This window comes from Panthera tigris, chromosome A2 (genome assembly GCF_018350195.1).
Source record: "Panthera tigris isolate Pti1 chromosome A2, P.tigris_Pti1_mat1.1, whole genome shotgun sequence".
Lineage (NCBI taxonomy): Eukaryota > Metazoa > Chordata > Mammalia > Carnivora > Felidae > Panthera > Panthera tigris.
This window is the reverse complement of record NC_056661.1, coordinates 4,674,075-4,699,445: the sequence shown is the minus strand read 5'-3', so window position 1 is coordinate 4,699,445 and position 25,371 is coordinate 4,674,075. Positions and strand designations below refer to the sequence as shown.

The following is a 25,371-nucleotide window of genomic DNA, read 5'->3' as shown; positions in this document are numbered from 1 at the left end:
CCTCCCCTGCTCGTGCTCTCTTTCTCTAAGATAAATAAACATTAAAAAAAGAATTAAAATATCCCTGCTCCCCACCCCCACCCCCCTGCCCCAAGAATATATATGGCTGGATAGGAGTTGAGCCATGGCTAATGTGGTTAACGGATTGTCATAATCCTAGGTTTTGTAGATACGTTCTAAAATGTATTTAATGTTGCAGTTCTGGAGACAGTCACTCTGTTTAGACCCAAACGTCATAGCTGGAAGGCCACGGCCTGTGCTTATTACTGCCCAGTGGGAGAAATGAAAGTCCCCAGTGTACACGCTGGGGAAACAGGCCCAGGGAGGTCCAGGATGTGGGGCCATGGCATGACCCCTGACTTGTTCCCCTGGGGGGTTGGGGGTGAGTGGCCAGCACCCCCAAACGTGGTACTCCCACGTTTCGGAGCAGGTTGTTCTGCTGGTAGGAGGTCAAGACTGGCTCGCACAGGGTGTCGTATGTCTCTAGGCCCTGGCAGAGGGCCGACTCACAGTCACGAACCCGGTGCTCCTTCTCGCCCCGATGCCACACTCTGAAGACCATCGCATCCATGGAGCGATCAAACACGATGAGGTCGGGGGCCCGGCCCACCTCGGCACCCACAAAGGGGCTGGATGAGGAAAAGGCAAGGTGCAGTGGCTCCCTGACCACCCCCCCACCCCACCGACCCCGAGATCAGGAGTCTAGGGTTGTGCGGACCCCCCCTGGGTTCATCTTGGTTTTTTTAGCTCCAAGTGTGTGTTTTACGTGTTCATTTTTTTGGATGGGTAGGACATTGGCAGAGCTCATCAGTAAACAACGCTAACAGGGAAGAGTGAAGACTTGCTTCCTCACCATCCCCAGCCACCCAGTTTCAGCCTCCCAGGAGTTGTTTCTTGTGTCTCAGTCTGGAGTTATTTTAGGCATATACCATACAAGCAAATTGGTTCTGATGTCCTTTTTCCTCCTTTTTTGTACAAGCGGTGAAGATACTGATTTGCCTTCAATCCTGGTCGCTCCGTATCACAAGATGACACGGGTCAGCACGTTAAGGAAGTTCCTGATTGTTACAGAATTCTGCTCTATGGATGTACCGTTTCTTAGTTCTAGGTTGGTGGGTATTTGAATTGAAATATTCCTTCCAAGATGGATTTAAGCAGTCTTCAATTGCCTTCCTTTTGCCCAGATACTTCGCTGGGCAAGGCAGAGTCCCCAGCTCACCACTGCCCATACCACTGCCCTCCCCTCCCTGACTGGTCTCAGGAAGACCTTCCTAGATCTCCATGGCCGCCCACTGTGAGCTCTACCTCCTACTAGTTCCTCCAGAATTTCCTTGTAAAATAGACTCCACTGGTGCATTAAAAACAAAACAAAAACCAGGTGGGACTCATTCCAGGAAAGCAAGGATGGTTCAATACAATTGTATTCACATCGGAGGGAAAAGTCATATGATCATCCTCATAAACACAGAAAGGGCAATTAACAAAGTTCAGCATGCATTCCAGATTCTTTAAGAGGGTAGGAATTGATAAATATCTTCAGCCAGGATCTTAATGGAAACTTGCTTACGCACTGAAGTTGGGAACAAAATAAAATTGCCCACTCTTGCTCCTGTGACCTAGGAAGGTATAAGAAGATTCGCTAAAGCAATGAGATTACGGAAATCAATTTGAGAGACCTGAATTTGAAAGAAGGGGGTAAAACAATGTCTGTTTGCAGATGATGTGATTATATTTTTGGAAAACTCAAGAAAATCAACAAACTAGTATAGACTTCAGAGAATTTGACAAAATAATAGGATATAGCATTAACACACAGAAGTCTGTAGCCTATGTGTATACAAAAATCACCAGTTAGAAAAGAAGGCCCCATTTGCAACAGCAACAAGATGAAATATAAAATGCTCAGGCAAGGGGCGCCCGGGGGGTTCAGTCAGTTAAGCATCTGACTTCAGCTCAGGTCATGATCTCACAGTTTGTGAGTTTGAGCCCCGTGTCGGGCTCTGTGCTGACAGCTCTGAGCCTGGATCCTGCTTCAGATTCTGTGTCTCCCTCTCTCTCTGCCACTCACACTCCGTTTCTCTCTCTCTCCCTCAAAAATAAATAAACATTAACTTTAAAAAGTGCTCGGACAAAACTTTTCCAGAAATGTGCAAAGTCTTAAGGACAACCTCTAAGGAAAAGTTGGACAAAATACTCCTAAATGATTCAAAGGAGACTTGGAACAAGAGGAAGATATAAATGTGCCTGGATAGGAAGACCACATCATAAAGGAGGTGAGCGTTCTCAAATTAGTTTATAATTGCTTTTTTTTTTTAATGTTTATTTTTGAGACAGAGAGAGACAGAGCACGAGTGGGGGAGGGGCAGAGAGAGAGGGAGACACAGAATCTGAAACAGGCTCCAGGCTCTGAGCTGTCAGCACGGAGCCCGACATGGGGCTCGAACCCATGAACTGTGAGATCATGACCTGAGCTGAAGTCGGACGCTTAACCGACTGAGCCACCCAGGCGCCCCTCAAATTAGTTTATAATTTCAACATAAGATAGTTTTTAGTCTAATTGGTTCATTCTAACATTCAAATACAAAAACAAGCAGAAAATGGCCAGAAGAACGTAGGCAAAGCGAACCAAGATGGTGGGCGTGAGACGGGAACTACTCAGCCCCACCAGCTACTGAAACCTATTAAAGCCACCATACCGGAAACAGCAGTGCGCAGGGGCACAAACAGACCCCTGGAACAAAATGGAATCCAGAAATTAACCCAAGGATAATATGGAATGTTGTATGGTGAGGGTGGCATCCCCCCAAAATGGAGAAAGGACAGGCTTTCAACTGGATGATCCTGGGACAACTAGATCACAATTTGGAAAAAGATCAAATTGAACCCTTACCTCGTCCCCAAAACTAAGATGAGTCCCAAATGGATCAGAGATAGAAATGTAAGAAATAAGGTAATACAGGGGTGCCTGGGTGGCTTGGTCGGTTAAGCATCCGACTTTGGCTCAGGTCATGATCTCATGGTCCGTGGGTTTGAGCCCTGCATTGGGCTCTGTGCTGACAGCTCAAAGCATGGAGCCTGCTTCGAGTTCCCTCTCTCTCTGTCCCTCCCCTGCTCGTGCCCTGTTTCTGTCTCTCTCTCTCTCAAAAATTAATATTAAAAAAATAAAATAAAATAAAATAAAATAAAATAAAGAAATAAGGTAATACAAGTACCAAATAAGCCATGAATGGATCCCCTTATAAGCCTAGGATTGGGGGGTGGGGGGAGGGGGAGTCTTAAAGTCTAAGAAGAAATAACAAAATATTGATAAATATGATTTTAAAATTTTTAAATAGGGGTGCCTGAGTGGCTCAGTTGGTTGAGCGTCTGACTTCGGCTCAGGTCATAATCTCGTGGTTTGTGAGTTCAAGCCCTGCCTCGGGCTCTATGCTGACGGCTCAGAGCCCGGAGCCTGCTTCCGATTCTGTGTCTCCCTCTCTCTCTGCCCCTCCCCCACTCATGCTCCATCTCTCTCTGTCTCTCAAAGATACATAAATGTTAAAAAAAAAATTTAAATAACTTTTACATGGCAAACAGATACCATAAAGTGATGTCAAAAGATAATTGACAAAGTGGGGGGCTAATAGCCCTAATATATAAAGAGTTCCTAGAAATCAAGGAGAAAAGACCAACAATCTGTATTTTTAAAACAAAGATAGCTAAAGATTGATAAAGAGCACCCCGAAGAAATTAAAATGGTCCTTAAAGTTTGGGGAAGATGTGTGATCTCACTCATAGTAAGAGAAATGCCCATTTCAAACTACCCCCAAATGCCGTTTCACACCTAACAAGTCAGAAGAACACCCAGAAGTTTGGCAGTATCCTCTGTTGGTGTAGGTGTGAGGAAAGGACCTTTTGCTCTATCGCTGGTGGCAATGCAAAAGAGTGTGGTGACAGCTCGCAAAATGGTGGACACATTTCTCTTTAGCAAACCCACCCTGAAGAACCTATCAAAAGATCCTAGCAAAAAATACGAAATGACACGCCGAGGTCATTTCGTGCGACATTGTAGTGGCACAAGACTGCAAACAGCTTCTTGTCTGTCAATAAATTGTCCCACGATTTATGGTCTGTGGTCCTACAAGTACTAACTCAGCTAAATAAACAATGGAAGTGCCACACAACGGATACTAGTTATAGAAGGAGACAAGGAAGTCGTCAACGCGGATAGAAGATCTTCGAGATACATTGTAAAGTTTTTAAACATGAAGATTAGTATGTACAGAATGCCAATTTTCGTGTGGGGAGGATCTCTGTGTCACATACACACACACACACACACACACACACACACACACTTGCTTTATATTTGCAAAATAAACACCAGCAAAGGGACAAACCAAAAACTAATGAGAGGGGCGCCTGGGTGGTTCAGTCGCTTAAGTGTCCGACTCTTGATTTCGGCTCGGGTCATGATCTCACAGTTTGTGAATTCGGGCCCCAAGCTGGGCTCTGCGCTGACGTGTGGAGCCTGCTTGGGATTCTCCCCCCTCCCTCTCTCCCTGCCCCTCCCCTGCATTCTCCCACTCTCTCAAAATAAGTGAATAAACTTAAAAAAAAAAAAAAAAAAAAAAAAACTCATGAGAATGGTTCTCCATGGCGGAAAGGAGGGCACAATCTGGGGTGGAGAGTGGACAGGAAAGGTTGGAAACAAGCTCTCTCCGAGCATACCTTTTTATGTGGCTCTGACTTTGATCTGACTTCTGCTCAGGTCATGATCTCACCTCCCGGTTTGTGGGTTCAAGCCCTGAGTCAGGCTCTGTGCTGACCACTCAGAGCCTGGAGACTGCTTCCAATTCTCTGTTTCCCTCTCTCTCTCTCTGCTCCTCCCCCACTCATGCTCTGTCTCTCAAAAATAAACTTTAAAAAAAAAAAATGAAAGCACTCCCTAATATCCCAAACCAAATTGAAACAAATGTCCTCCCACCGAATGTCACTTTCATGCATAACTACACAGGAAAAAAATAATTACTCCAGGCAACTTGGTGTTTTTATTACACATCCGCAGTGAGGAATATTACAAGGAAAATCAGAGCTGCAGAGAAATCTTAAACTTCCTGGAGTCGTTTTATTCTTAGTGGTTGAGATTGGTGTATTCCTGGCAAGCTATTTTGCAGCTAATGGAATAATGCGAAGGACTGTGTTAACGGCTTTAGGAGTCAAACATTTTAGGAAAAGAGAAAAAATCATTGTCATGTTCATTGTAAACTGGAAACATCGGTATGGACTTGTGATCCCCCCTCCCCCCTTCGCAAGTTTGTGTTTTCCAGCTCCGTCCACTGGAAGGGCCTGGAAAATGATGACAACTCAGTGGCGATGAGTACCCCTCACACCCAGACTGGACCCCCACCCCACCCCAATAAAAGGAGTTCCTTCGAGGCATGGCCAGTTCTAGGACCCGTCAGGAAACGTGAAAGGTCGTGCTGGAGATCGGAAGACACACATGTCAGCGAGAAAGGGCTCCCCCTGACCAAAGACGTGACAGCTGACCCATGAGTTCCTCGTGATGAGAGAGAACAAGACAAAGGCAGACAGAAATAACCAGCTTCATGGTTGCCCTTGGAAGTCACTAGGACGCCAAGGCCTGAGTCTGAAAAATGGCCGTCCGAGGAAGGAGTTGGGCATCTGTCCCACCTGTGGGGTAGCAACGGTGTTTCAGGATAACCAAACTGCCCAGGGTGACGAAGGACATTTCTCCTTTAGCGAGAATGCCCGCTAATCAGTGTGGGGAAAAAATGACCGGAAGAGAAAAATCCCAAATTGGCAATATCTAATGAGATAAGGGATTCGGGTCAGCGGCGAATGGAAGCCACGATGTGAAGACGCCCAGGGGTTTTGACAGCTGGGGCTGTCTGACCACGTGTGGGTGTGTCCCCGGGGGGCTGCCACCACGAAATGCCACATGTTGTGTGACTCAGACAACAGGAATTCTACTTTGTCACAGTCCTGGAGGCTGGAAGTCCAAGATCAAGGTGCCAACTGAGCTGGTTCCTTCTGGTTCCTCCTGAGGCTTCTCCACTTGGCTCAAGAAACACCGTGTTTTCCCTGTATCTTCCCTCTGGGTGTGTCTGTGTCAAATCTCTTCTCAAAAGGACACCGGTCAGACGGTCAGACGGGATCGGGACCCACCCTAATGGCCTCTTTTAACATAATCACCTCTTTTTTTTTTTAATTTTTTTTAACGTTTTTATTTTTGAGACACAGAGAGACAGAGCATGAACAGGGGAGGGGCAGAGAGAGAGGGAGACACAGAATCCGAAACGGGCTCCAGGCTCTGAGTAGTCAGCCCAGAGCCCGACGTGGGGCTCGAACTCACGGACCATGAGATCATGACCTGAGTGAAGTCGGACGCTCAACCGACTGAGCCACCCAGGCGCCCCATAATCACCTCTTTAAAGACCCTCTCTCCACCCACAGTCACATTCTGAGGTCCTGGAGGTTAGGGCTTCCACATAGAGATTTGGGGGTCACGGTTACGCCCATCACAGACCCCTCACTAGAGAGTGGCAATCCGGCATGTGGGAGCCTCCTGGAAGTTATGCGATCCAAAAAGTATCGATTGAACCACAGTGCTCTCCACCGAATTTGCCCGGATTCATCTACCGCCATGCAGGGGGAGAACCAAACCCTGGGGAGCACAGAGTGTCACAGCCCCACCCTCGTCAGAATCGCACACAAGTGGACACCTGCTTGGCTCAGCCCGTGAGGCCTCCCGACTCGATCTCAGCTCAGGTCATGATCTCCTGGTTTGTGAACCCAAATCCCCTGCTTGGGATTCTTTCTCTCCCTCTCTCTCTCTGCCCCTTCCCTGAGCATGTGCCCGAGCGCGTGCTCTCTCTCCCTCAAGATAAATAAATAAACTTACAAAAAAAAAATTGCACGGCAAAAGCCCTCTGCAAGCACAACGCATGCTCTGTTTTCCTCACTTTCTCAAGTCTGCCACCTGTATCCCAGGGAACGTGCAGGGGCCCAATTCCTCTGAAATAACACACTTGAACATATTTAAACTTTTTTTTTTTATTTTTTTAAATTTTTTTTTCAACGTTTTTTATTTATTTTTGGGACAGAGAGAGACAGAGCATGAACGGGGGAGGGGCAGAGAGAGAGGGAGACACAGAATCGGAAACAGGCTCCAGGCTCCGAGCCATCAGCCCAGAGCCTGACGCGGGGCTCGAACTCACGGACCGCGAGATCGTGACCTGGCTGAAGTCGGACGCTTAACCGACTGCGCCACCCAGGCGCCCCTAAACTTTTTAAAAAAATGTTTATTTATTTTTGAGACAGAGGCAGAGCTTGAGTGAGGGAGGGTCAGAGAGCGAGGGAGACACAGAATCCAAAGCAGGTTCCAGGCTCTGAGCTGTCAGCACAGAGCCCGACGCGGGGCTCGAACCCACGAACTACGAGATTGTGACCCGAGCTGAAGTTGGATGCTTAACCCACTGAGCCACCCAGGTGCCCCTGGGACTCCGCTTCAACGCGCACAGTCAGCAATCGCGACAAGACGTTTCGGCATAGATACAGCAAGTGTGACCGGACCTCGATGATGGTTCGATCCGGCGACGTGGAGATCCGTTAGATGGTTCTAACTATGTACGTGTTTGAAATCTGGCACCACAAAACTACCGAGGACTTCCTTGATGGCTTTTCCACTCGGGGGGCACGCGCACCCCCAAATGCCACGAAGACCTCTCTTCCTGGTGAGGACGGAGTGCGAGGCTTCACGGGGTCAACTTCCACAGACTGGCTGGCCTGGACGTCACTGTCAGCCCTGTTATTTCACACCGCATCCCGCCAGCTGCCTCTTTCTACTTTTTTTGTGTGGGGTCAGGAGAGGGGGAAGGGTTTTTGTGAGGGGGGGCGGGGAGGAGGGCAACGAGTACTTTGGCAAATAGAAAGGGGGCATCACTTGCTCTGGAGGTAAGTGTAAAATCGAATACAAAGAGCCCGGTTGTGATACCAGACGCCCGTAGAAGAAGATGTTACCACTAGGGGGACCTGGGTGAAGGGTACAGGGCAATTTCCTGTGAGCCTATAATTTATCAACACATTTCAAAGAAATACATAATTATTTAAAAATGTCTTATGGGGCGCCTGGGTGGCTCAGTTGATTAGGCGTCTGACTTCAGCTCAGGTCGTGGTCTCACGGTTCATGAGTTCGAGCCCCACGTTGGGCTCCGTGCTGACAGCTGGGAGCCTGGAGCCTGTTTAGGATTCTGTGTCTCCCCCTCTCTCTGCCCCTCCCCTGCTCGCGCTCTGTCTCTCTTCCTGTCTTAAAAATAAATAACCATCAAAAAAACATTTTTTTTTAAATCTGTTGTGAACAGGGGAGCTTCCTTGCAGGTTAACACTTTGGGGGGAACATCGACTCAGAGAAATGACCTCCCGTGTCTGGGCGTTTCAGGGAGACGGTTCACGGATGCTCCAACGAAATCCAACCGGATTATGATAATCTAGGCTGCACGTGTGTTATCTGGCCCTCCTCACTGCCCCTCGTGCAGAGTGCGGCCTGGCAGGGAGTCGCCCTGTGTTCACAGGCCACAGGCCACCCACCACGGGCCTCGGCTCCCCGCGGCTTGTGTTCTCGGACAGGTGCACAGGTGACTGCAGCAATCTTGGAAACAGACGGGAAACCGTCCCAGGAGGAAGCCTTCCCACCTTCCCCACAGGGAAAAGAGGCTTGTAGCATTTCTGTCCACATTCACAGATGATGGAACTGAGGCTCGGGAAGCCAGGTCTTGTGCGGATTACAGGCAGGTGGAGAAAGTGACCGAGCGTGACCTGAGTGCCAGTCTCCTTGGCTCCAAAGCCAGTGTCTGAACTAGGCTGGCCAGCCTCCTAAGGGGCAGGAGCCAACCTCAAGTCACCTGCCCTCCATGGGCCTCGATTTCCCTGTCTGTAAAATGGGGGCATTGATCTCCCTAGAAGATGGCATTTCACCTTGGCTTCCTGTGAATTTCACCACCTTGGCCCTGAAAAACCCCCCAGCGGTGTTTTGAATGTCCAGAGAGGGAGAACAGGAATGGCAAAGAGAAGGATCCCCAGACTTCTGGGGCGCTGGCTTCAAGCCAGACCCACTGCACCGACTCACAGCACAGATGGAGCTAAAACGCTCAGGCCTGGCAGGGTCCAGGTTGAAGGGCCAAGTTGGTGGCCTCCAGGGATACCTGGACAGACCCAAGGCAGGGGCCTACAGGGTCCTCAAAGGCCCACATGGGGCCGGCAGCTCACAGAGATCTAGAAAATTCTCCGCAATGAAAATCCACTCTCATAACCCGGGCCTGTTTGTTTCCTCGCTTCTGGCAGCCACGTGGGTACGAGGAAGGCACGTGTTCTGTTCCTCTTAGCATAAAACCACAACGCGAGCAGGATCCTAATGGCAGGTGGCGCTCGGCCTCCATGATGGAGGGGCAACCCTCCGTGGGAGTAGGGGGGACCCTGGTGGGGGGGGGAAGCAGAGAGGGAACCCCTGCTGACATGGTTAACATCTAGGCCTCGAGACCAACTGTGTGACCCCAGGCAAGTTGCCCGATCCCTCTGTAAAAAAGCAGGATGCTTACGGTGCAAGAAACGCTTTTCTGGAATGTTCCGAAAGCTCAGAGCTCATCCGTGTAGTGTCAAGAACAGCCCTGAGCTCAGGAAAAAGCTCAAGATGCATTCATGCTGCTGTTGCCATGGGGACATGCAGGCCCCACGTTGCCAAGTCAGGCCCTTTTCAAGGGAAGCTGGGAGTTTTGATGTGGCCTCTCGATATTTGAAGGGTGGCCACTGCTGCAGAAAAAAACTCTTAAAAATGCTGTAGGGACGGGGCGCTGGGGTGGCTCAGCCGGCCAAGCCCCCGCCTCTTGATTTCAGCTCAGGTCAGGATTTCACAGTTCGTGGGTTCGAGCCCCGCGTCGGGCTCTGTGCTTGGCAGCTCAGAGCCCGCTTGAGATTCTCTCTCGCTCTTTCTCTGCCCCTCCTGGCTTGGTCACTCTCTCAAGAAAATAAGCTTAAAAAAAATTTTTTTTTAATGCCATAGGGTCCAAACTGCTGGCCCGGGGCTGCTGAAGACAGAGAAATTCATTAGCTCGGCTTTTGCCCTCAGAGCTCCCAGACCAGGAGAGGGAACCCAGTCCATTGCCCTGGAAGTCACCGCCAGGAGCCCGACAGGACTGCTCTCGTGCAGGTGCTAACAGAGGGCAGGGCCCCACCTGCCCACGAGGATAGCGGCCCCAGCCCTCGGTGGTGACGTCGGTTTGATTCCCGCCTGCGCTTCTCTGAAGGCATTTCAACTGCATCTGGCAAGTTCCGGAAAAGCCCGGGGCCTGACAACCCGCCACAGTTTCGCTTGTCCTGCTCGGCCATTTCCGGACTCTCCAGCCACGGCTGTTCAGGTGCCTGGTGGGCCTTTCCAGGAAGTCAGCGCTGCCGGCAGAAGTAACCTGAAGACCGACTGTGACTTGCCAACGCGGGCTTTGAGGAGGCCACCAGGGCCACCCAACTCAAACAGCCCGCTTGTGTCCCTCCGGGACGTCATTCCGTCTTCTGCTCTTTGCTGCCTTCACTCCTGCCAGAAACGTCTCAGCTTCATTCGGCAAGTCACGTATTGGTCAGTGTCTGTCTACCGGCAGGGACTGAGTCTGTCTCGTGAACGCCTAAGGACAGGGTCTGTTCTCAAACCATTTGGGGACAGGTGGCTGAATAAATAGATGAGCAAATAACTACGCTCCATCTTTATGGCCCAGGGATGATGCTAAACCCATGTGCTACTCAGGGGGCAAATGATCCGTGTGCAGGAAAAGATTAGTATGACTTTGTCCCTGCCCTCAGAGAGCTCGGCAGCTAGCCACCAACAGTGGCTAGAAGCTTCCAACAGTCTCCTGACTGTCCCTTGAAAATCTAAAACTCCAGTCCACACCCACCCCCCCCTCCCGCCGCCGCCATCCGCTCTCCCCAGTCTTATCCCTTCCGATCTCCACCCAAAGTGGGGAGGGAGAGTAGCTCCACACTTCACCACATTCTCACACACCCTGGGGTCACTCACAATGCGCTCCAACTCCTTGGCCTGCTTCAGCTTCCAAGGGAAGCCGTCGGTGAGGAAGGCGCAGCTCTCCTGGCACAACAGCATGGTGTTGCTGATCAGGTCTGTGATGATGCCCTGGGAAGGAAAGGGGTGTTGGGTTTGGTGCCCCAGCACCCCCCCCCCCCACCACGTGGCCACTTCGTCAAGTTTTCTCCCTTGGCCTGGACTTCTGGTGAATTCAGAAGAGCCCTTGCCCTGGCCAGTGCCTGGGGTTCTAGGTCTGCCCTGGTGCCCCAGGGCCACTCTGATGCACTGAGGCCATCTACAGGGGCTGGTGGCTGCTGTGTGCCAGGCTCGCGAGGTCTCATTCATTTATCACTACCTTCTTACGGGTAGATACAGGGGTGACCTTCATTTTCCAGGTGAGGGAACGGGCACAGGAGGGGCCAGTTGATATACATGCCCAAGGTCACAAAAGGAATAAATACGAGCTAACTTTACTGTTTGTTAAATGTCAGGCACTCCGCCAAGTGCTTTATGAGAATGACGTCAGCCAACTGTCCCTACAGACACCAGCTGGTCTCCCATCTTACAGGTGAGGACACAGAGGCTCAGTGCAACAAAGCTGTGGCCAGGCCGGGAGCCAGAACCTTCTGGGCCTATCTGCTTCCACAGGGTTTCCAGGGAAGGTACCACCTTCTTCCCTCTGCCCCTGTGCCTGTGAGCTTTCACCATGGGCACCAGGAGCCCCTGCAGCATGATGTCACGGGCCTCCCAGCCCCACTGGGTACTGCATTGGCCCTCTTGCGTCAGCAGCTGGCCCAGTCCAACGTGGCAAAAGCCATATTTGGTCGCCACGTTCTTGCACTGTGTCCCTTTGCCACAACCTGGGCCACCCATCACGAAGATCAGAGCGGACTTGAGGATGTCTGGAGGGCCCAGGGAAGAGGTGGGGAGAGGGTTTGATGCCTACAGGAGCCAACACATGCCGAGGTGACTGTGTCCACAGCTTAGTGTGTGTCCTTGGGTGAGTGACACTGGACGCAGGTCTCCTGGAATACCCACTTTGCTATGCCCTAGGGTGGCAGCTGGGGGTGCACATCCATGCCCAATGGTACACTCAGGCATGGCATCGTTAGTTCTGTTACAGGTAGCCGGGAGGATGTGAACTTGAGCAGGCCAGGCCTTCTGCACACAGCATCTCCTTGAAGAATCTCAGTGACTAGCATCCCATTTTACACTTGAGGAAACAGGCTCAGAGTGGGGCAGGGACTCGCCCATCCCCCAGACTTATCCCACACCACCCTCCTCTTCCTTCACGCTGGTCCAGCCCCAGGGGCCTCTTCTGTCCCTTGAACTTGCCAAACTTATCCTTCTCCTGCTGTCCTGTGCCCCGCCTCCTCCCTGCTGCAGTAAGTCCCTGCTCCTCTACCTTCAGGTCACAGCCGACCTGTCAGACTCTCTCTAAGAAACTCCCACCCCATCGTTCCATCTCAGAGCCCCATTTCTTCCACAGCAACAGCCACGATTAGTAACGGTTTCGCCTGTTTACTTGCTCCTGCTTCTCTCCCCAGCCAGACTCTACTCCATGAGGGCAAGGACTGTTTCTGTCTTGCTGGTCCCAATATTTCTAATAGTTGGCACGTTTCCTGACATACAGTAGTGGGCGATGAGTAAATGCACGCCCATGGCTACCAGGCATGTCTGTGGAGTGTGGTAGTTTATAGCGCAATTTTGGTGTCTTGCTTCCTTCCGCCTTTGCTTAGTGAATTCCTAGGCATTCCACGGGGCGGAGCATAAACCTCCCCTCCTCCCGGAGCCCTCAGAGCGGACGCCTCTTTCCCTGTGGCAGCCCTGTCCCCTCCTGCTCGTAGATCCCATTTTCTGAGACCGCCTCCTTCACTACGCTGTAATCTCCAGGAGGCCAGGGAGCTAGTTTGACACATTCACCGTGGAGTGCCCAGAACCTGGCACAGCAGGTGCTCAAGTGGATCAAAGAAGGGCTGAGCCTTGAGCATGTGCAGTTGTGTTACCACCACGGGTGGGTGGGGGTCGTGCGCACACCTGGACTTGGGGTGTGGGGCACCTGTACGTACCTCCCTCATGCCCTTCATAGCCTCCTTACTTCCCCCCAGTGATCCAGCCCCTCCCCGCCCCCCGCGATGTTACCCTTCTCCTGGATCTCAAGGCCCTGCCCTTGTGGGGCAGCTTGGACTTGCACAGACCCATCCCGCCAGCGGCCCGTGGAGTGGTCGCGCCCCACCCCCACCCAGGCTCTGACGCCTCCTGGCTCGGCTCAACGTCATAAGGGCCCGATCGTTTGGCGAGATGATGAGGTCTCCCAGGGGCAGAAGGAGGAAATGACCCCAAGGAGGCTCAGGTGGAGCCGTGGCAGCTAGCCGCAAAAGAGACCTAGGTCGCTATGGTGACGCGGCCTCCTCGGACGCACTTCCGGAGCGGAGTGGCGCATGCGCGAGGCGCGCGAGAGCTCGCGAGGAAGGCCGGTTCCTCCCTCCCCTCCCAGGATGCCCCGCGGAGTGTGTCGTCACGGGGAGGCGTGTCCACCGGGCTGATTAAATCAACAGCGCTATATAGAGCCGCGAGCGCGGGTCCGGGCGGTAGACGGCGCTTCCTCCAGCTGTGGGTCGGTCGTGGCTCCTCCCTCTAGAAAGAGTCGAGGGGAAATACGTGACGCGGAGGAGGTTGCCATCGCGACGCACCCCGAGTTTCTCTTCCAGGTTAGGCGCAGGCGCAGACGTGACCGGAGTGGTCGCCGAGCCGGCCGAGCGAGCGCGGCTTCCCGGTAGTTGCTCCCAGGATCGGTGGCACCTCGGCCTTGGGGTCCTCGGTCGGGGCCAGAGACCCGGCACCGCGAGAGCGGCTTCCCCGCGACTGAGGGACGCGGACCGGGCCGGACCGGACCCGAACCACCGAACGTCGTCGCCCATGGCGGCCCTCGTGAGTATGCGGCGGAGTTGGGGGGGTCCCTGCGGCGGCCTCCGCAGCCCCGCACTCACCGTCCCGCCTTCTCTGCCCGCAGGGCCCCGGCAGCCAGAACGTCACCGAGTATGTCGTTCGCGTTCCCAAGTAAGTCCCTGACCCCTCTTCCCACTTCCTCCGAAAGGGGTTCTGTACCTCCCTGAGCTCGTAGACATGGCCGGCACCGCCTGTGCTTCTCGCTCTGACGAGCAGGGGGACGTGAGGACGGGGCTGGAGTTCAGCCGAGGCCTCTCTGGGGGCATCACTGTGTTTGGAGCAGAACGAATGAATGAGTGCTTCAATAGGCGGCAGGATGCAGCCTTCTGGCCTAGCATTCCCTCTGGCAGGAATGCCTCTTCCCCGCTTGTGACTCCGTGGGGTGGATTCTTGTTGGTTCCGTAAAACCCAGTTCCAGGACGTTCCTCCCCCAGGAAGCATTCCCTGCCTGCCCTCCCCCATCCCCAGGGCAGAGTTCCTCATTATTCCCACATGTTGGTTCCCCCAGATCTCTGTGCCTCCTTCTGCTTTTCTTCCGCACGGGGTTGGGAGGGCATGGTTCTGTTCCCTGACAGACTGGGAACCCCTGGGGTCTTTGGTGGGTCCCCAGCACTGCTGAGCCCGGGGGGGTTTGCTAAATGAACGAGTAACTGAGCACTGCCCCTTCTTGCCCGTTCCAGAAACACAACTAAAAAATACAACATCATGGCCTTCAATGCAGCGGATAAAGTCAACTTCGCCACCTGGAATCAGGTAAGTCTCCATTGTGAGTGTGACAAGGGGATCCTGCACTGGGTTGTAACAGTTCCCTTCGTGATAGTAGCAGCTGAGGCTTGGTTTCCTCACCTCTCCTGGAGCGGAGGTCCAGTGATGTGCTGAGGCCCAGGCTGAGCTGCTGGGTGCATCCGCGTGAGGCAGATTTGGATGCTTAACTGCACCCGCCCAGGCCTTGTGGAAGGAGAACGTGCAGAAGTTGTGCCCACTGACAGGCATTTTTGGCCTCGAGTTATCTGGGCCAGGGAGGGGGCTGCCTCCTACAGATGGTATTTGAGAGCCACCTCTGTCCACGGGCGCTGCTTTCACAGAACACACCATAGCCTGGGCCGCGTATAAGCGACACAGGTTTATTTCTCACAATTCTGAAGGCTGGGAAGTCCAAGATCAAGGCGCCAGCAGATTTTCGGTCCGGCGCGGGCCTTCCTCCTGCTTCATAGATGGCTGTCTTTTCACTGCCCTCACGTGGCGGAAAGGGTGAGGGAGCTCTCTGGGCCTCTCTTGTAGGGGCACTAATCTCACTCACAAGGGCTCCACCCTCGTGACCTAATCCCCTCCCCCGAGGCCCCACCTCCCCCTAGCATCCCACTGAGGGTGAGTTTTCAACATCTGCATTTTGGGGTGGAACACAAACATTGAAGCCATTAAAGAGTTTTAAATCAGGGTGGGGGGCCCTGCGTGCCTCAGTGGGTTGAGCGTCCCACTTTAGCTCAGCTCATGATCTCGCTCTTCCCAAGTTTGAGCCCCAAGTTGGGCTCTGTGCCGACAGCTCAGAGCCTGGAGCCTGTTTTGGATTCTGTGTCTCCCTCTCTCCCCCCTCCCCCACTCATGCTCTGTCTCACTCTCTCGCCCTCCTCTCTCTCTCTCAGAAATAAATAAACATTTAAAAAATTAAAAAAATTTTTAACAGGGGAATTATAAAGTGATCCAGGCACTGTCAGGAGACAGACTGTGGGGTCAAGGGCAGATGAAGGGTGTGCAGGGTGGAGGTGTCGGCTGTGGTCCAGGCGAGTGATGAATGCATGGAGCAAACAGCGTTATGAGACGTGGGTGGATCCTAGTGTGTTTGGAGCGGAGCCCATAGGGTCGGTTAATGATTGGATGTTGAGGGGTGCCAGGGCCAGACGGATGGAGTATTTGGGAGTTCAGTTTGGGACGTCTTATATTAGACATCCCGGAGGGGACAGTAGGTGAGCAGTTGGACATGTGAGTTGGGAGAGCGGGAGGGCACATCTGGGCATTTGGAGCAGCGTTTAAAGCCACAGAGACTGGAGCAGCCCAGCAGGGGACTTGGCCCCAAGTCTGAAGTCGGCATGGTCGGGCCTTCCCGAGGTCGGGCAGCTCCACCTGCTCAGCTGGTTGTCGAGCACAGGTCTGCCTTTGGACTATTTTTTTTTTTTTTTTTCTAAAATCTGTTTTAGGGAGAGAGAGCCAACGGAGGAAAGGGGGAGAGAGAATCTTTTTCTTTTTTTATGTGTATTTGTTTATTTTATTATTATTTTTAAAATTTATTTATTGCTGAGAGATAGAGACAGAGCATGAGCAGGGGAGGGCCAGAGAGGGAGGGAGACACAGAACCCGAAGCAGGCTCCAGCCTCCGAGCTGTCGGCACAGAGCCCGAGGCGGGGCTCGAACTCATGGACTGTGAGATCATGCCCTGAGCTGAAGTCGGACGCTTAACCAACTGAGCCACCCAGGCGCCCCTAAAATGTTTATTTATTTTGAGAGAGAGCACAAGTAGGGGCAGGAAGAGAGAGAGACAGAGGATTCTAAGTGGGCTCTGTGCTGACAGCAGACAGCCTGATGCAGGGCTCAAACTCACACTGTAAAATCGTGACCTGAGCTGAAATCAAGAGTTGGATGCTTAACTGATCCACCCAGGGGCCACTCTGGACTATTTTTTTTTTTTAAGTTTGTTTATTTTGAGAGAGAGAGAGCGCATATGTGTGCATGCACAAGCTGGCTGGTGGGGGGGTGGGGGGGCGGGGGGGAGGGCCAGGGGAGTAGGAGAGAGAATCCCAAGTGGGCTGTGTGCTGCTGCATGGAGCCTGACATGCGGCTCAATCCCACAAACTGCGAGATCATGACCTGAGCCAAAATCGAGACTCAGACACAACCAACTGAGCCACCCAGGCGCCCCTCTTTTGGCTATTAAAAAAATTTTTTTTTTAATGTTTATTTTTGAGAGACAGGGTATGAGTGGGGGAGGGGCGGAGAGCAGGGGAGACAGAGGATCCAAAGCAAGCTTTGTGCTGACAGCAGACAGCCCAAAGCGGGGCTTGAACCCACGAACCGTGAGATCATGACCTGAGCCGCAGTCGGATGCTTAACTGACCAAGCCACCCAGACGCCCCTCTTTTGTCTATTTTTAAACTTGACTTCACCCAGCTGAGCAAATGAGACTATTTGAGAGAGGCACGATAACAACGTGCTCCTCTGGATATTGGGCAGGTGGATACTTGCTCCAGGCGCCTTCTTCCCTGGTAGGGTGCCTGCCTGCCAGCATGGCCAGCTGCCCACATGTTTGTGTACAAACTAGCATGTTCCCCCCACCTCTGGCCACGCCTAAGTTATCCAGAGAGGGTGCAGTGTTTCCAAATCCCTCATCACTCAGTGGGGAGACATCCTTCATCATTTACCATCCAGGAGAGAGAAATAAGCCACCTTCGGGTACCCTGCCCCCAAATACTCCTCGCTAAGAGGAGTGACTTGGTAGATACCTTGGGAACCCACCACTCTTGGTCCGTCATCAATAGGAGATCCCCTGTCCCGGCATCCATGAGAACTGAGAGGAGTCTGCACCTCGGCCACTCGTCCCCGTGGAGGGTCCATGCCCCTCGTCACCCACTGCCATGAGGTGCAGAGCCTGCATAGTTATCACCTCTTCAGACACGTGATCTCCCAGCCGCTAGTAACTTGGGGGTTACACGTACCCTGTTCCCTGATCGTCATGGGGGGACGTCACTCATCACTCCTTGCTTTTACCACACGGAGGTTACACTCCCTAAAAACCTAGTCACAGGGAAATGCAGCCCCTTGAATTTTCATTGCCTAAACGGCACACTCCCTAAAAAACCAACGAGGGGGATTACATTCCCTGGAGGAAACTAATTTGCTGGGTTGACACCCCCCTGTCACTAGTCACTCAAGGGAGGGGGTGGGTACAGCCATCTAAGCACTTAAAACCACAGGGGACATCCCCCTCCTCCGGTAGCCGCTGCTCACTCAGGGCAACGTGTGGGCAGAAACCCCCTCCAAATGCACTCTTTTAGCAACTGTCCCTGGAGACCCTCCCCTGGGCTAAAGGTGAACACGCCAGGCAGGGGCCCTGCCCTCTGGGGTGACCGTGTTCGGGGAATCAGGCCTGTTTACCTTCCTTTTGTAGTGAGGCACGTCCTGGGCCGGCTCCCCAAAAAGGTGTGGGGTGCGCACCAATTCCCTCGCACCCCTGTGAGTGTCCAGATTCCAGCCTCGGGCTGGGTAGCTCGACTGGGTATCATAAGCTAGCCTGGTAACCATTTTCTCTCAGGTTTTGAGGGTTTTGTTCCAGTGTTTTGTGGCTTCTGGTGTTGGCTGTGGAGAGCTTCTGCCATTCTCCCTCTTGTCCTTTGTATCAGGGGTCAGTAGGCTTTTTCTTAAAGGACCAGTAATTATGTTGCACTTGGTTGGCCGGTGTCTGTGCGGCAGCCCCTCAACGCTGCGTGTCCGCACATGCGCAGTAAAGGCACAAGGATACATCGCGTGGGCGTGGCTGTATGCCAGTAAGACTTTGTTTCTAAAACGTGGCCCGCCCCTGGGCCACGGACTTTTCCCCCTTCTTCCTGGGAGCTGGTAGGATCTTTTTGTTCCCAGCTGTCTGAAATCTCTTGTCAGTAGGAAGCAGTGTGGGTCATCTTGCCTTTTTCAGTCACTATGCCTTGGGACTTGTTCCCTACAGTCGCCCCCTTTTTCTTCTCTGGCCGCTCTGTCTTCCATTATGTGGAGGAGGCCCCGTGCATCAAGCCAGTGCCCCGCTGATGTGCGTTAGGTTGACTTCCAGTCTTCTGCTGCAACAGACTGGTGTGCTAAACAGCACTGTGCGTGTCATTTCACCTCCGCTGTCTGGAGGAGGGACCTCTAGGGTGAGCGGCACGTGCATTTTAAAGATCAAAATTTGGAAAACAGCCTTTAACGGTGCCCGAATGCAGAGAGCGGGCCAGTTCCTTGTTTTTTGTTTTTGTCCTGTCACCAAAATGATCTCACTGTTTGTTTGTTTATTGATTTATTTCTTTAAATGTTGATTTAGAAAGAATTTCAAACTTTCCAAAGCTGCCAAGTAGACCTGGCACGAGGGTTGCCCACATGCCTTCACCCAGATGCACCACCGAAGGCCAGCATTCTACCCCTTTTTTGTTTCGCTAAGCAGGAGGTTGGCTTTGCAAGTCCGCAGCTCAGCCTGGGAGGTGGGGTGAAGAGGGCGTTCGGGTGTTCTTGCGGGGTGGGGGGCGGCGGGCACAGCTCGAGCGAAGGCAGGCAGCCCTGACGGAAGGTTTGTTGCCTGCCCTCACGCCTGCTCCGTCACTCCAGGCCCGGCTGGAGCGAGACCTGAGCAACAAGAAGATTTACCAGGAGGAGGAGATGCCCGAGTCGGGTGCGGGCAGCGAGTTCAACCGCAAGCTTCGCGAGGAGGCTCGGAGGAAGAAGTACGGCATCGTCCTCAAGGAGTTCCGGCCCGAGGACCAGCCGTGGCTGCTTCGCGTCAACGGCAAGTCGGGCAGAAAGTAAGTGGTGGCAGCGGCGAGTGCCTCCCGCGACCCCCTCGCGTCCGGACTCGGCTGGGCGTCCCTCCCTGAACTCCGCGTCCCTCGTGGGGTTTTCTTTCTGAAGATGAACCAGGCTGCTGCTGGTGCAGGAGCCCTTAGGGACCAGGGTACGTACAGGAAGCCCGAGAGCCTGTCCTGACCACACGCAGCGAGCGGCTGCCTGGAGACCGGGGGTCGTGAGGGTTGGGAGGTCAGGTGGGTGGAGGGGGCTCCAGGAAGAACAGTGTGCACAAAAGCAGGGGACGGTGTGCAGAGCTCTGCGGTGTGACAGTGACAGAGGATGGTGGATGCCAGGATGCAGCTGGAGCACGGGTGGGCCGGGGCCCAGGGGAGCCTTGAAGGCCGTGGGCAGGGAAGGGCACTCTGTAAGACTTCCCAGACTTTCAGGGCAGGGAAGGGTGAGGGCAGAGGCCAGGAGGAGGCTGGCACTGGTTCGGGCATGAGGAGAAACCTGGAGGCAAATCCGGAGGGGTGTGACTGCAGCGCCCCTGCCTCACAGCTCACCTAACACGGTCCTTCCAGAAAGGACCGTGATATGTACCACGAGGGGAGCCCCGAGCTCGCTGTGTGAGGTGGGGAGTGCTGCCCGGCTTTCTGGGTGCCGAAATCGAGGCTCCTACCGTTGAAGGGCCGGCCCAAGATCTCTCAGGCTTGGACTTTGCTCAGAGAACCCAGGTGGTTCTGGAGAGAGGGCAGGCCAGGGGGCTGGTCGTGAGGGCCAGGCTGTGACGTTGCCTCCCTGCAGGTTCAAGGGCATCAAGAAGGGAGGTGTGACGGAGAACACGTCCTACTATATCTTCACCCAGTGCCCCGATGGGGCCTTTGAGGCCTTCCCTGTGCACAACTGGTATAACTTCACGCCGCTGGCCCGGCATCGCACGCTCACTGCCGAGGAGGCCGAGGAGGAGTGGGAAAGGTGAGTGTGAGCCACAGCTGGGCCTGGAGGGAGGCAGGGTGCGGGCATTGCTTCCCCAGCTTCCCCAGAAGGGGCTGACACACTTGGAAATGGAGTGTGTCACCATAACTTCTGCCTGGCCGGGGGCTGGGTACTCGGTGGTGACCAGGTCCGACTCCACCAAGCCCTTAGGGAGCTCCCAGTTCAGTGGGGGAGACGGACATGAAGGCATCAGGGACACACAGGGCCCGAGAGGGCTGGGGAGGTAGTAGCTGCTGAGCTGAGTCCTGGAGCAGGAATTGGCAGAGCAGGGGGAGATTCCCGGGGCCCACTTGGCTTCCCCCCAAGACCGGAGGGCTATGGCTGGACCAACTACGGGTGAAATCCACACTACGTAGTTTGTCCTTTAACCGTTTGTAAGTGTCCAGTTCGGTGACAGTAAGCCCATTCGCATTATTGTTCAACCATCACCGCCATCCCTCTCCAGAACTTTCTCGTCTTCCCAAACTGAAACTCTGTCCCCATTAAACAGTAACTCTTTCTCCCTCTCCCCCAGCCCCTGGCTCCCACCATTCTCCTTTCTGTCTCTGTGAGTTCGACCCCTCTAGGGATCTCCTATGAGTCGGATCATGCAGTATTTGTCCGTTTGCCTCTGGCTTATTTCAGTCACCATAATGTCCTCCAAGTTCATCCACGTTGTGGCACATATCAGTGCTTTGTTCCTTTTTTAATTTTTAATTTTTATTTATTTATTTTTTAATGTTTATTTTTTTGAGAGAGAGAGAGAGTGTGTGTGCACACAAACCAGGGAGGCGCAGAGGATCTGAAGCGGGTTCTGTGCTGACAGCACAGAGCCCGACACGGGGCTCGAACTCGGGAATGGCGAGATGGTGACCTGAGCCAAAGTTGGACGCTTAGCCGACTGAGCTGCCCAGGCACCCCCATCATTCTTTTCAATTAAAAATGCTTTTAATTGTAAAAAACATAAAATTTGCCATCTTAACCATATTTAAATGTACTGTTCAGTAGTGTTAATTACACTCATATTCTTGTGCAAGAGCTTTACTCGTTTTCACAGCACTGATGAACTTTGCTTATGCTGTTAGATGTAATCCTAAGCTCTCCTTAGATGCAGTCATATTTTTTAAAACTTTTATCATCAAAGTAAATGAAAACAGTTATTTCTTCTCATAAACACAAAGGCATCCATAAACTACCATCAAAACAGATGGACATGAATATGTTGTGTCTAAATTCTGTTGTCTGAGAAAGGACCTGAGCTGGAGAGAGATGCTCTCTCCCAATACCACATGAAACTTTATCCTTGAGGGACATGGGACAGACAAGGGATCAAAGCAGGGCCAGCTCTCCCCATGTGACTTCAGGGTGTTCCATGCCATGGGTGTGAGTCCCCTCATGTCACCAAAGTCGTGTCTGTCATTCCCCTTTGGGGAGTGCCTGGTGGGGACGCAGGGAGGAGGCCCAGTTTTGGAGCCAGGCCCCTTGTCAGCCCCCACTGTACCCTTCCCCTGCCCACAGGAGAAACAAAGTCCTGAACCACTTCAGCATCATGCAGCAACGGCGGCTCAAGGATCAGGACCAGGATGAGGAAGACGAGGAGAAGGAGAAACGCAGCCGCAAGAAGGCCAGTGAGCTGCGCATCCATGACCTGGAGGATGACCTGGAGATGTCGTCTGACGACAGCGAGGCCAGCGGCGAGGAGGGTGAGGCTGGTGGAGCCCCCCTAGGTGGCCGTGTGGACCGGCCTGGGTCGTACTCCCTCAAGGTGTCTGAGTGACGACTCAGGACGGTTGATGCCACTGAGGGAAAGCTGAGTCACTCACAGTCCCCTGGGAATGAGGACAGGGCACAGTCCGCTGCACCGGCCCTTGGGGAAGCACGGGAGTTGGTAGGAGGCAGAGAAGAGCGACGGGAAGGTCTCAGCTGCAGCCTTTATTGGGGTGTCCATGGATGGGCAGCGCAGGGCAGGGTGAACAGCTTTGGATCGGCCCGTTTGAATGATGCTGGTGGGCCTTGGGCTACAGGGGTGGGTTCTAGTTGTCCGATACACGGCTCTGGGGGATGCAGGGACGGAGATGGTGGCCCTGAGTGTGAGTCAGAGAAAGCGAGTTGGGGGTATAGACTTGGACCGGTCAGTTTACGTGGAAGAGGCCAGTCCTGGGCGTCTCTCTCCATGCTCAGTGAGGCCCCCAAGATGTCCAGACATCCTCAGATTTCCCAAACGGGACGAGTGCCCGGCCTGAGTCCCGCTCTGCTTCCCTAGGTGGCAGAGCTCCCAAGGCCAAGAAGAAGGCACCGCCGGCCAAGGGAGGCAGGAAGAAGAAGAAGAAGAAGGGGTCCGACGACGAGGCCTTCGAAGACAGCGACGACGGGGACTTTGAGGGCCAGGAAGTGGACTACATGTCCGACGGCTCAAGGTGAGGCAGGCGGGAGGCGGGCGTGAGGCGGGCGTGAGGCCTGCTCCACCCGGCCCACGCGCTCCCTCACGGGCGGCTGGTTCTCCGCCTTGCAGCAGCTCCCAGGATGAGCTGGAGGGCAAGCCCAAGGTCACCCAGCAGGAGGAGGGCCCCAAGGGCGTAGATGAGCAGAGTGAGAGCAGCGAGGAGAGTGAGGAGGAGAAGCCGCCCGAGGAGGACAAGGAGGAGGAGGAGGAGAAGAAGGCGCCCACGCCTCAGGAGAAGAAGCGCAGGAAAGGTGGGTCCCCTCCCCGCTGCCCCTCATCTGGGGTGGAGCCGGGGCGGGGCGCCCTGGCGCTGACACTCCTCCGGCCCCACGCAGACAGCAGCGACGAGTCGGACAGCTCAGAGGAGAGCGACATCGACAGCGAGGCGTCCTCGGCCCTCTTCATGGCGGTGAGGCCCGGGCCCGGGCAGGGGCGGGTGGGCGGGCGTCTGTCTCCAGACTCACATCCCAACCCCGTTTCCGCAGAAGAAGAAGACGCCCCCCAAGAGGGAGCGGAGGCCGTCGGGAGGCAGCTCTCGGGGCAACAGCCGGCCGGGCACGCCCAGCGCGGAGAGTGGCAGCACCTCTTCCACCCTGCGGGCCGCCGCCACCAAGCTGGAGCAGGGTGAGCAGGGCCGTCGCCCCACCCCTCGCCGCGACCTCTTGACCTCTGCCCTCAGTCTCCCCTCCTGCCTCGGGAACAGAGGCCAGAGTTGGGGCAGAGGCCTGTCTACCCCGGGGCTCCCTGGACACGGGGTCCCAGCCCCGCTCCTCCTGGGCCTCTGGGGGGGTCCAGCCCCCCCAGGCCCGGGGCTCAACCCCTCCCCTGCTCCCCCAGGCAAGCGAACGAATGAGACGCCGGTGGCCAAGCGGTTGCGGCTGGACGCCGGGCCCCAGAGCCTGTCCGGGAAGTCGACCCCTCAGCCCCAGTCCGGGAAGTCGACCCCCAGCAGCGGGTAGGTTGGCGAGGGTGGTGGGGGGTGGGGCAGGGGAGCGGGGCAGGGGCGCGGGGAGGCCTCCCGCTGACGCCCACCCGCCCCGCCCTCCGCTCGGCTCCTCAGCGACGTGCAGGTGACCGAGGACGCAGTGCGCCGCTATCTGACTCGGAAGCCCATGACCACCAAGGACCTGCTGAAGAAGTTCCAGACCAAGAAGACAGGGCTGAGCAGCGAGCAGACGGTGAACGTGCTCGCCCAGATCCTCAAGCGGCTCAACCCCGAGCGCAAGATGATCAGCGACAAGATGCACTTCTCCCTCAAGGAGTGACGGCCGGCGCCCACCCACCTGCCCAATAAACGGCTGCCTCCCAACTTCTCTGGTGCTCACGTTGTCTGTCACCTGCTGCCTGAATCCCGGCGCCCCGTGTTGCCAATTCCAGAACAACCCTGGCCGTTTCCTTAGCTCATGTCTCTCCCTCTGTCCCTCGGGCCCTTCCTTCCAGAACTTTCCCTGCCCCTTAGAGCTTGCTCCTCTTAGCCCTCGGCCAGCTCTGCTCGCCGAGCATCCGCCGTCGCAGGCTGGCGGTCTCTCCAGCTCCGGCGTCTGGTTCTGTCTTCGGCTGTAGTTTATCCCCCGTGAACCCAGGAAGTGCTTGGCTTCCCTGACTCAGTTTTCCAAATCTCAAATGATCTTTGCTTCCTTTTCAGATCAGCTAGTCTGTTTTAAGCGTTCTGCCCCCAATGCCTTTGATCCTTTCCTCCACGTTTTTGTTGAGAGCATCCTATCTGCCAGAGATCTGATACCCGAAGCTGACAGCCATCCCGTGTTCTCTTCTGACTTCTCTTCACGACTGACTCTTGTGTTTCCTAACTTTGGGTGGGGACTCACGGCCGGCTGAGGGGCTCTGCGTGGGCCTCCTGGGCAGCTGGCTTTGCAGGCAAACCCTACAGGTGCTTTTAGCCTCTGTTCCCCACCAGGTGTCCCAGGAGCCCTGGACTGAGCCCACGTGAAGTGGTTCTCCGCTGGCGGGCTCTGTCCCAACGTGGCCACAAAATCCCACACTCTTCTGTTGCTCATGTTGGCACCTGGGCCCTATTTTTCAGCTTTCCAGTGATGTTTCCAGGGCTTCCCTTCTATTCCAACGAGTTAGTTCCGCATTTATTTTATCCAGCATTGCTAGGGTTGTGCCGTGGGAGGGCTTTTTGAGTGCGTGGCCAGTGTCATCGCTAGAAATGGAATCTGGCAGCTGGCGCTACTGTAGAACCCGTCCCGAGTGATTGGCTGGGGGCAGGACGTGGGGCTTCCGTGAGCAGGGATGCCGGAGACGGCAGGCTAATTCCCAGGAATGTCTCAGGTCTGTCTAACGCCCCTCCCCATCCTTCCGCCAGGCCTTTTGGGGCAGAAAGAAAGCAGCGTTGACCCCTGGCCCTCCACGCTCTTACCCCTGCCCTCCCTGCCACAGGGCTGCGGCCTAAGGCCTC

At 54.3% G+C, this 25,371-nt stretch overlaps 2 protein-coding genes across 4 annotated transcripts; one reads left to right on the top strand and one right to left on the bottom strand.

Moving 5' to 3' along the window:
* Positions 1-233: 233 nt before the first annotated feature.
* Positions 234-12,008, bottom strand: LOC102970088 (adenylate kinase isoenzyme 1). Its single transcript, XM_042963110.1, has 3 exons — positions 11,774-12,008; positions 413-610; positions 234-239 (listed from the first exon to the last, which is right to left on the bottom strand). Exons 1-3 carry the CDS (start codon positions 11,939-11,941, stop codon positions 234-236), a joined length of 372 nt encoding a protein of 123 aa, XP_042819044.1. The 5' UTR covers positions 11,942-12,008.
* Positions 12,009-13,469: 1,461 nt separating this feature from the next.
* On the top strand, positions 13,470-24,265 carry GTF2F1 (general transcription factor IIF subunit 1). 3 transcript variants are annotated; one of them, XM_042977941.1, is made up of 13 exons: positions 13,475-13,685; positions 13,780-13,999; positions 14,082-14,128; positions 14,698-14,770; positions 19,358-19,551; positions 20,339-20,509; positions 22,028-22,212; positions 22,773-22,926; positions 23,022-23,203; positions 23,288-23,361; positions 23,438-23,576; positions 23,790-23,907; positions 24,013-24,265. In XM_042977941.1, the coding sequence occupies exons 2-13, from the start codon at positions 13,988-13,990 to the stop codon at positions 24,215-24,217; spliced, it is 1,554 nt and encodes a 517-aa protein (XP_042833875.1). In that variant the 5' UTR covers positions 13,475-13,685; positions 13,780-13,987; the 3' UTR covers positions 24,218-24,265. The 3 variants fall into 3 exon arrangements, with proteins under 3 accessions (XP_042833876.1, XP_042833875.1, XP_042833874.1); XM_042977942.1 differs by having other exon boundaries at positions 13,470-13,999; positions 23,025-23,203; XM_042977940.1 differs by having other exon boundaries at positions 13,475-13,999.
* The last annotated feature ends 1,106 nt before the right edge of the window (positions 24,266-25,371 follow it).

Bases quoted from the DNA above. Each gene is read 5' to 3' on its own strand.
- LOC102970088 (XM_042963110.1), bottom strand. From the start codon at position 11,941: ATGGGTGGCCCAGGTTGTGGCAAAGGGACACAGTGCAAGAACGTGGCG. The intron at 611-11,773 runs GTGAAAGCTCAC...GTGGGTGCCGAG, and splicing joins AGGGGCTCCTGGTGCCCATG to GTGGGCCGGGCCCCCGACCT.
- GTF2F1 (XM_042977941.1), top strand. The intron at 22,213-22,772 runs GTGAGGCTGGTG...CTGCTTCCCTAG, and splicing joins CGAGGCCAGCGGCGAGGAGG to GTGGCAGAGCTCCCAAGGCC. The intron at 23,577-23,789 runs GTGAGCAGGGCC...CTGCTCCCCCAG, and splicing joins CGCCACCAAGCTGGAGCAGG to GCAAGCGAACGAATGAGACG.